At 41.2% G+C, this 10907-nt stretch overlaps 1 protein-coding gene across 1 annotated transcript; it reads left to right on the top strand.

Moving 5' to 3' along the window:
* Positions 1-21: 21 nt before the first annotated feature.
* On the top strand, positions 22-10302 carry pfkfb2b (6-phosphofructo-2-kinase/fructose-2,6-biphosphatase 2b). The gene is made up of 16 exons (XM_083972680.1): positions 22-169; positions 563-720; positions 1331-1456; positions 1972-2068; positions 3121-3187; positions 3349-3423; positions 4014-4070; positions 4221-4345; positions 4765-4972; positions 5265-5411; positions 6397-6501; positions 6631-6760; positions 6846-6908; positions 7000-7064; positions 7779-7946; positions 9269-10302. Exons 2-16 carry the CDS (start codon positions 636-638, stop codon positions 9332-9334), a joined length of 1584 nt encoding a protein of 527 aa, XP_083828806.1. The 5' UTR covers positions 22-169; positions 563-635; the 3' UTR covers positions 9335-10302.
* Positions 10303-10907: the final 605 nt, after the last annotated feature.

Below are 10907 nucleotides of genomic sequence, written 5' to 3'. Positions count from 1 at the left end.
AGGAGGCACCTAAGCACCAAGGACAGGCCGACCAGACCGGCTCCTCCGTCCGCAGCGGCGGACGCAAACTCTCGGTCCGGTAGATCCGGAGCTCCCGCTCTGCACCGACCGTGTTGACCGGCGTCCGCACAGGCTGCTGTGGCTGGCGGGACATTTCCCTACCGAGCAGGTAAATTCCTACATAACATAAAATATATATTTAAAAAAACAACACTAGATAATGATGCTTATAGAAAAGCATTATGACAGATTTTCATGGCAGATTTTGCTGCATGAACTCAGTCACCCCGGGGCAGATAGGGAATCATTGCTCGCCTTGTTCTTATGGCTTTGTGGAGCCAAGTGGACGTTTTTTTTTCTCCAGATGATGTGGCAGAGCCTTTTCCCTTCATCCTCTTTCTGTTTGCCTTCAGATATCTCTGTTGCTAAGGGTAGCCTACATAAAGCCATCTCCATAACACATCTTTAGAAGAGAGCAGTTCAGTGTGTATTGCGTTCTGTCAGAGAGAGGCATGGGGATGGCACATTGCAGTACATGTCCCCCTGATCCCTCTGTTTGCAGACCAGCTTGGACGATGCCCCTCTGAGAGAGAGAGAGGGACTCATTTCAAGTTTAGCCCAAACAAGACTTCAACATGTCAAGCTCTCAGAGAGACAATGGCTCTGCAAGCTCAGCAGAGGCAAAGAAAGCAGACCTGAGGATGAATGAGAAGAAATGCTGTAAGTAAACTCCTCCCACAATTAGATTTTGAACAAGATCTTCCGCATGAGTGCTGTTTAAGTCTCCAGACCCACTTGTAATCAAAGACCTTTTATTGTTCACTTTGGACTGAATTCACTAATTGTTTCCCAATCAGTCACCCTGTGACACTGAAGCTCCTTCATTCTGAGTCCAGCTCACAAAGGACAGTCTTCAAGCAGCTGTCAGTGGGAGAGAAAAGAGTAGTATACAAACTGTGACCAGTGATATAAAAATAAGCTGTGTGACCTGCTGCAGTTTCCACTGTAAGAAAATAACTTTTTCCCTCCCAGGATATTTCTCCCACTAATTATTTCTGATGCTGCTTTTAATCCCAATGCACAAATTATATTTATGTCTAAAGCAACATAATTATTTTTGTCCAGCGCACATTTGGCCTAGTTACAGTGCTGTCCTAAGTTATGATGAAATACAGCCACACAACACAGTGAATTCACTTTACAAAGTATTTTATTTTATCTTTTTTATCTATTTTATTAACATTGGAGACCTTGGCTTTTATTTCTGTAAAACTTTACTTTCTGTGCTTTATAAATGTATACATACTGTATGTCCATGTCTCCTGTGCAGCATGGGCTTCCTACATGACAAATTCTCCAACAGTGATCGTAATGATCGGCCTACCAGCCAGAGGGAAGACCTACATGTCAAAGAAACTTACGCGATACCTCAACTGGATAGGAGTCCCAACCAAAGGTAGCTGGTGGCTAGTTTTGCTTCCGACTTTAAATTTTAAAACAGCTCACTGCTCAGGTTTCAAAGTACAGTTGAGGTGGCCATCCTGTCTTTAACATTTCTCTGCTGTGTGGGAAACATAATCAACTTCTTAGCACAGTACATTCTAGTTCACAACCTGCATGTAGTTCTTCCTTATTAAGCATTTTAAGTCTGAGTGTATCTGTACAACATTATTCAGACAACCTTAAAAACATCTGGAAAAAGTTGTTGTTATATTAAGTAAGTATGTTTGTTATATTAAGACCTTTGACCTTGACCGATCATATTTTATAGCAATATTGTTCTGTACAGCAACCCTCCCCACCCACATGACCTGGATATTTACTCTACTGTATGTCAGAGTCTCTCAGAACAGGAGACTAAATTTAGTACCAGTTGATTCGTAATTGCTTACAAACACAATCCCACCGACGACTTCAACCAAACACATCGAGGGTGAAAGCAAGTGTTAATGTTCTTTTGTTCTTTCTCAGTGTTTAACCTGGGCGTCTACCGTAGAGAGGCCGTGAGAGCTTACAAGTCCTACGATTTCTTCCGCCATGACAATGAGGAGGCCATGAAAATAAGAAAGTGAGTTCACCTGTTTAGTCATTACATGGGACATTAATGTTTCATTTGTTGTACAATAAGGGTAACTGTTTCACCATCTACTCTCCGAGTATCACATTTCTCTTGGTCGCCATGAGTCTGTTTGATATTCTGCAGCCATCCACTGCTGCATCAGTGACTAAGCTGTTTTTTTGGGGCCAGCAGTTGTTATTTAGCTGGCATCGGCACAGTGTACATACATACACAAACACATCACATAGCAGCTCATGACCACCAAATCCTTGTGGTTATTAGATTATACTCAGATAAAAAGAAAATCACTATTTCTCCAGATAGAGTAATATATATATATATATATGTGTAGGTATCTCTTTCCCCTTGTGGTCTTTTCTGGTATTAATAAGTAAAGTGGGGTTTGTCTTGCATGGCTATCAGGAAAATGTGACGGGCTCTTGACAGCTTCCCAGCGCTGAATTCTGACCTAGATATTAAACAAGCTGCTGCTGCTGTCACTCTGAGGCTGACACAAGCCCTCCAGGGTGTTGCATTGACATCCAACCTGGATCAAACAGCTGCTGTAAATAATTCTGAGAGTTTGCCTTTTTTCAGATATCAGCCAATTGGGATTAAAAGAACAGCGTGACATTTTGTGAATATGCCCCAGAGTGAGTTAAGATTGATACTCTCATGTTTGCAAAAACATGCAGCTAGCCATTTAGCTTAACAAGGCTATAGAAAGAGGAGGAAACAGCTCACCTGGTCCACCGATAACATGCCACATAACATTACCTGCTTGCATAAGGACACCTAACAGTCCACATGGTTTGATAAGATTAGGGTTGAGACATTTTCTTTGGTGCAATTTGACAAAACTGACCTTGGTGACTTCCACATACCATTTACACATACGAATGACCTCAGCTAATAATTAGATAATACATAAGCACTAAGAATCAAGATCTAAATTTCACATACAACATGATACTAGTGATGTAACATCAGCTTCAGTGAATGTGGATTCTAGTGAATACGAGTCTCATGCTGAGTGACTCTGTGTCCACTCTCTCCTGCAGGCAGTGTGCTCTGGTAGCTCTGCAGGATGTGAAGGCGTACCTGACGCATGAGGGAGGACAGATCGCAGTGAGTGCTCTCAGCCTTTCTGTCCATCTGTCTCTCTGCCTGCCTCGCTGTGTTGGCTCATCTCCCAAAACTTTGAAATATCCAGAACAGAAGCACATCTGGCATTAGCACGGTCCTAATCCTGACCTGTCCCACAAACCCCTTTGTGTTCCTCCTGTCAGGTTTTCGATGCAACAAACACAACAAGAGAACGACGAGACCTCATTCAAGCCTTTGTGAAAGAGAATGCATTTAAAGTAAGGCTGGCAGCATTTTGTTTCTACTGCTGTGTTGCTTATATACTGTGATTGTTTTGGGCTTCAGTGGAAATTAGAGTTTGATTTTTAAACATTCATGCTGAAGTTCTCTCCAAAGATTTCTTCTGCACAAGTATAAAGAGTCACAAAGTCAGTGACTGTACAAGAACAAGGCAGTGTTTTATTGCTTCTGAATTCCACTTCTCATTTGTAGGAAGAACTGTGTTGTTTAAAAGTTCCACAACACAATCTCGCTTTAAACTAAACTTTACACCAACGCTTTTTCAGCAGCTTTAGTCTGTAAGTTAACTTTTTTAACCACCAGTTGTGCTATGAGTAGTGTTTTGACTAATGGTCCTCACTTCATTTGCATCTTGGGGCTGTCCTGCTACTGTTGGATCATTTTGTTAGACTGACAGTTGTTTGCAGAAACTTAGTCATGTCGAGAAGTCAACGAGAAGGAGAAGTGGAAGAATGCCAGCTAGCATACAGGGATGTCGGCTAAATAATGTTGGATGTGGAGAAAGTGGATGATAGTTTATCATGGCGTTGATTCAGTGGACAGGTTCACTGACTTCTCTTTCCAACAGGTGTTCTTTGTGGAGTCAGTGTGTGACGACCCAGAGGTCATTGCTGCTAATATTCTGGTATGTTCTTATGTCACCTACGGGATTTAAATGTTTTTCTGGGACTATGGGTCAAGCCCATAATCTATTAATATTATAAGAATCTGCAGTGTTATGTAAGAACTACACAACTCACTCACGTTGTTTGAATGTGTTGAATACCTGTAACAGGAGGTGAAGGTGTCGAGTCCAGACTACCCCGAGAGACACAGGGAGAGAGTAATGGATGACTTCCTTAAACGAATCGAGTGCTACAAGGTCACTTACCAGCCGCTAGATCCTGATCACTACGATAAGTAAGAATCAGTTACCTTTATCTAAATAGATAAATCATTGCTTTTTTCTTTTTGGGAAGAGTATAGGCTTTATGCACAGCTCCACTACTTCCTGAACTTTAGCCAGCTCCTTTATTTCCTGTCTATTGGACAAACTGATGAATCCAGGTGTGTCTGACCTCACAACAATGGTCAGACACACCTGGATTAATCAGTTTGTCCAATAATGTTAGACAGGAAGTAAAGGAGCTGGCTAAAGTTCAGGAAGTAGTGGAGCTGTGCATAAAGCCTATTATACCAAATATCTGTATCTTAAGGAGGGTTTAAGGGGAGACCAAGAACTTTGCATCCTCTCATTTTGGAGAATTATACCTTGCAATTCAAAGGATAAACACTAGATGGTGACAGTAAACAAACATTTGCTTCATCACAACCTGCAGGGACTTGTCTTTCATCAAGGTGATGAACGTGGGCCGACGTTTTCTGGTCAACCGGATACAGGACTACATCCAGAGCAAGATTGTCTACTACCTCATGAACATCCACGTGCACTCTCACTCCATCTACCTGTGTCGGCACGGGGAGAGCAACCACAACCTGGAGGGCCGCATCGGAGGAGACTCAGAGCTGTCTCCCAGAGGGAAACAGGTACGATCGGCAGCTCTTCTCTCACAGTCCTCATTTGCAAAAAGCAGTGTCTCCTGAAGAACCTCATTAGCAGCCTCTCTCTGGGAGGTAGCTCACTGGGAAAAGATGTACTTAACTTCAGTAGTTTAACCTGATTCACGACCTTCATCACATTTAATTCTCTCCATTAACCATTTTCTTGTCTTTGTCCCCTGAACATTAATCTAATGATGCAGAAATACCATTAGAGTAATGTGTAGATGATGAAGAGATCAATGACTGGGAACGCCTCTCTGTTTCTCTCATGCTCCAGTTCTCTCACGCCCTGCGTGGTTTCATTGAAGAGCACCAACTGTCAGATTTGAAGGTGTGGACGAGCCAACTGAGGAGGACCATCCAGACAGCAGAGGAGCTGGGGGTGCCGTATGAGCAGTGGAAGATACTCAACGAGATTGACGCTGTCAGTATCCTGTCGCCCAGCCTCCCACGTTATGCACTTACAGGGATTAGAACAGTTTCACTGAGCGCTGATTCACATAGACAGAAGATCTTTTGTTGTTTAAACAATACAGCGCTTTCTGACAGTAATTAGCAGAAAGGGGCTTGTCGCAGAAAAGACAATGTAGCAAGCAAGGAGAAGTCGCCCAAAAGAAGACCATACCAAGGGTGAAAGTGATATGTTTTTTAATTAATTAATTAATTATTATTAATTATTATTATTTATGAATTATGTCTGATTATTTGTACTGTTTTATTGTTTGTGCTCCATACCACTTGCGTGGTCGTGAGAAATAAATAAAGTAAAGTAAAGTAATATGCCCAAGGGAGTTAAAGGAACAACGAGTAGTTTTGGAAAGCAAGGTGTTTTCACACTACATTTCCCATGAGCCTCCGCACGCACGGTGAAATTCCTGGACCGGCGCAAGACGGACGAAAGCGAAAACATTTGCCAAGAATGTTTTCAAATCAAGAATAAAAGTCAGAAGTTTGAAGACGATCAGATACCGTCATAGTTCTGACCATAAACGGCGATCCGGCGGTGTTATTCCCATGACCCGCCGGGCAGCGTCCCGGAAACCGAAAGTAGGAAATGCTGGGCAGGTCGACCACTAAATAATAATATCGAAATAACGATAAAGACAAAACAATATATTTATTGAAAATGGAGCCATTAACAAGTGTGGGTAACATAGATTGATCCACATTAATATGAGACTCTTTTAGAACCAAAAGCAAACTCCTTGGCGTCTCTTTAATATTTTTTATTATAAGTTCTCTTCCTTTCTCATATTCTGTGTTTTATGTTTCAACTGCATTCTTGGTTTCATTGTAAGTTAAACTTATGTAGGATTGAAGCATTTCTTTTCTTTTTGTGCAGGCTTCTGTTAATCTTAATTGGACTTCTGGCATAAGATTGAACAAATGTGTTTCTTCTCCTTCCCCAGGGTGTGTGTGAGGAGATGACGTACGAGATGATCCAAAAGACATTCCCAGAGGAGTTTGCTTTGAGGGACCAGGACAAGTACCACTATCGCTATCCAGGAGGAGAGGTGACATGGGACACTGCTTCCATCCCAGTCTCAGAATCTCTCTGTCTCCCTTATATGTGTAGCACTTCACTAGCTATTTTCTACATAACATAGAGATTTAGATTAAACTTGTTTTATCTGGACAAATAGTCCTACCAGGATCTTGTTCAGCGTCTGGAGCCGGTGATCATGGAGTTGGAGAGACAAGGCAACGTGTTGGTCATCTGCCACCAGGCTGTGATGCGCTGTTTGCTGGCTTACTTCCTGGACAAAAGTGCAGGTAAAAACATAAAGTTATGATGAGTGTGTGACTTTAACACGCAGATACTGACATTTGGCTTTTTCCATATGTCTTCTTTGCTCAGAGGATCTACCGTACATGAAATGTCCACTTCACACAGTGCTCAAACTTACTCCAGTTGCATACGGTAGGTCAGCTCATAGATGAAGCTTCAGTTGACGCTGTGACAGATCCTTCTTCCTACTTTTTTTTTGTTGACTCTATCTTCCATCCTGTAGGTTGTAAAGTGGAGATGTTTTATCTGAACGTGGAGGCGGTGAACACACATCGGGACCGGCCCCTCGTAAGTTGTCCTGAATCAAGCTGAAAAATCACATTGTTGCTAAGTGTGCATTCAGCTTTGTTGAATTAAAGCCCACAGAAATGATCACCTGTGCAAAATGTTTGTCCATTATTTACTCACAGAGATAATTCCAAATTAATCCAGATCCACAAATCAGTCGGACGGGCTCTTTTTTGTTGTGCTGTTGCGATGCAATCACACTTCACCCCCACCCCCCGTATGTGAGGTCTTGCTTCTTTGTCTCCCTTCTCCTATATCCCTGTTTGGTCCCTTTTAACTTTAACCGTATTTAATCAGTCTGGCTTGAGCTGTGAGCTACCGAATGTGACAACTTTTTAATATTTCACCTTGAATGAAGCCATGGCTGATCATGCTACCCTGCTTGGCTGATCTAATCATTATCATCGCTCTGGTTGCACTCTGATATCAGGCTCAGAGATTTATGTATGAAAAGTTGCTGTGTTTGAACTGACGGACGTACTTTGACATCTACGTGTTTCCTTTTAAAACACTTACTCCCTCACTTGTGGAAGGTGTGTGTCTGTCTGTTGCCTTCAGGGTTTCCGTGGCTTCAGTTGTTTTGTACCTGTTGCTGTGAATCAGTGTGGACGGGACGGCTGGTTTGATTGGCTCTGCTCAGGTGTCCCCTGGTGTTGTGTGTTGCCAGATCTTCTTTTTTTCCCTTAACACCTGCGGTGTTTCATCTCCTACCAGGGTAATATCCCGAAGGAATCTGCTCTCATACACCGGCGGAATAGTTACACTCCCTTGTCCAGTCACGACCAGGTCAAGCGTCCCAGGCTCTACAGCGCGGGCAACCAGCCCTGGCTACCGCTCGCCCCCACCCCATCAGCTCTGATGCCAGAGGGACGGCACAGCCAAGTTAGTGAAATAGTTCCAGCCTCCCCTTTAAACTATAGTCACCGTCAACTGTGATCGAGTCACCCTCCCACCACAGTTGTAACCCTGTGTTTGGCATTCCCTCGCCTCACTCTTGGATCCTCTCGATGATTTAGTGTGTGTGTGTGTGTTGAAACTGACGTACATGGGACCCATCTCTGTCTGTCTTTCTCTCTCTCAGGGCATGTTGTTGGGTCTTGAACAGGTTGTTCTCCTCTTTTAATGTCGTTGCCGTCTTGCATGAACCCTGCTTCACCCCACTGGGCTGTATCCAGCTTGAATATGCAGAACAGCATGTCTCTTATTTGCTGAGGAAATCTCCCTATGAGTTAAACAAAAAGACGCCCCTACACGAAAGACATCCTTTTTTATTTATAAGTGATCACAATACACATAAGCATATTTTCTATGCATAATCTTCTAAAGCAGCGATTACTTTTTTTAAAAGCTGAAGCCGATTTGAGAATATCATTGCATTAAAAAAAGCCAGAAACCTTAAAAAAAAAAAGTGTTGAAATTTAAAAATGCATATTCATATTTGTATGTGTTGTGTATTTGTTGGCCTTGCCTTGTGCTTCAGCCCATCTCCACATTTCTATCTATCTTTCTCTTTCTCCGCTCCTTCTCCAACCCTGTCTTACAGCCCTGGATAGGAAGCAGTTCTTTGTGAGTATTCTGGAGACTCGCTATATGTAGCCAGCCCTTTGTTTTCTTTCCCATAACTCCACTCATGTCATGTTAACCCATGTCAATATGCTGCATGTTATTGCAGTGGTGTATTATATGTTTTATGGTTTTCAGTCGTTGGGTTTTTCTAACCTTTGCATAGTGAAAGCCACAGTTGGCTTTGTTTGATCTCAACAGCCTTATCAAGGACAGTCATAATACCCACTGGTTCTTAGGCAGTCTAATAAATGGCTGGACAACTTCAATTAAACTCTTTGATCAACTTTATTAGATCTGTTAAATGATTGCAGACAGGTAACACTATACTGTGCACAGATTAAATCATGGTGATCAAGGGTGTTTAAGTATTTGCCAAAGTGTAAGTATAAGATAATAGTTTGGAGCCAGATTAAGGTTAGCAAGTGATCAATAATCAGTCCTTTATTGAGAATGTTCTATCTAAAGAAAACTCTCCAGGATTGTGTAACTCTCTGCCACACTTTGTATAATGACCTAATTCTTCAAGTAGGAACATAAGAGTCCTGGTTGGCCTGGGAAGCTATTAGATTCCTTGAATAGGATTTGCTGCTCTAAGGCATTAATTCGTGAATCACAGTGACATTTTCTTTTTCTTGAAGGAATCCCTGTGCGAAGGAATCGACTTTGACAGCCCCGAAGAAACTAGTGGCTGTGTCCGCTTCTGAGTGAGGGAAAAAATCCTCTTTCTTCATGGCACATTGTCGGCGGAGTTCAATTGTGAAGCAAAAGACAGGAGAGGATTTTGAATATTTTTTTTTCTTTTGGAAATGATGGTCAGCGTAAATGTGAGATAAGGGTCAGAGAACATTTTGTTTAAAAGACAAGGCCACCTGCACACAATGTCATTTATGTTCCTATTTATCTCAACCTACTGTTTGTCTGTACTCTGCATGCTGAGGCTTTGAACTGGAGGCCTTATCAGTCTTATCATTAACTCTCCTGCATGTGTGCCACAATAAATCAATCAACCAAGCAAATGACAAAACATACTGGCACAACTGGCAACTAATACTTATTGTACTGTAAATAATACAATGCCTTACTGAGTACACAATATGTAGATAGAATTAGCTCCTCATATGCCTCTGAATGCAACAGAAACAGCTTATGCATTATTATGATGAAAATCTATTTTCACCATTGCAAACAGAACGTGTTATAAAGTAGATATTTTTGTAATACAAATCCACTCATCCACCACATGCAAACAACATGTAGTTGTGATTTTAAGCCATCATCTGTTGAGTCTTATATTATAGATTTGAAAGAATGTAGTCATTGGACTGGAGTATGGAGTTTCTTTTATGAAAGCATTTGTGTGTTGTTAGATAAAACACCACAGTGCTGGATATACTACACACCAGCTACAGATAAACAACTTTACTTTTCTGTCATAAGCTGCAACTTGCAAACCTAATGTATTAAGCTGATGCACCTGTCAATACATTGTTCATACCTATGCATTCTAGAAGTCAGTTTTTGTGCAACAAGACACAACATGTTGAAGTTAGATTAGCTGTTTCTTGACCTTTGTGTTCTTGTCATCATATTGACCAAGAATTTGTTTGAATGGCTTCATGCAAATGTATCGTTTCTTCTTTAATCCTCCCTAACATAAGCTATTTATATCAAATACTGGACAGTGGTAAAAGTTTTATTCTACGACTATGTAATGTTTGACTGTTGACAAGTTATTGCCCTGCTCAAAGCAGCCTCTTGTGCCTTTTTAGCAGACAATAAAAGTACGTTTTGAAGTGACATGATTTTTCAATTTTTCATAAATATATAGGAGACATTATTGTTATTGTTGTAAGTTATTTATTTACAACAGTCATTTAAACAATTTTCTTGGTTCTTAGAAAACGAATCATTTGCAAAATAACTTTAATCGAGTACTATACATTTTCTTGGAATACTATTTGTAGATTATGCATGCAGGTTAGAAATAACATAGCAACTACCCAGTATTTGCATTTAATGCCATTTAGCCTATACCTACCACTTTGTTTACATTTGAGAGGTAAATATTGCAGCCTACTTTAGAACTCCAATACATAGCCTGTCTGAGGTGTTCAGGTTAAGATGTGTTTTAAGCACATTGTTAAAGATTAATCAGTGGTTTCCAAACAACCCCTAGGAATAACCATTTGATCTTTTGTAGGGGCCCTAACCCCTAAGAAACACTGGTCTAAACCAGCTAAATGTGTAGAATGTAGTCAAAACTCATCTGGCCACATA

Source organism: Trachurus trachurus (genome assembly GCF_905171665.1).
Source record: "Trachurus trachurus genome assembly, chromosome: 5".
Classification (NCBI taxonomy): domain Eukaryota; kingdom Metazoa; phylum Chordata; class Actinopteri; order Carangiformes; family Carangidae; genus Trachurus; species Trachurus trachurus.
Note: the sequence above shows the minus strand (reverse complement) of the source record. Positions and strands in the feature narration are given on the sequence as shown.

Coding starts and splice junctions, on each gene's coding strand:
- pfkfb2b (XM_083972680.1), top strand. CDS start 636: ATGTCAAGCTCTCAGAGAGACAATGGCTCTGCAAGCTCAGCAGAGGCA. Junction 2,069..3,120: donor GAGGCCATGAAAATAAGAAA/GTGAGTTCACCT, acceptor TCTCTCCTGCAG/GCAGTGTGCTCTGGTAGCTC. Junction 7,065..7,778: donor CACATCGGGACCGGCCCCTC/GTAAGTTGTCCT, acceptor ATCTCCTACCAG/GGTAATATCCCGAAGGAATC.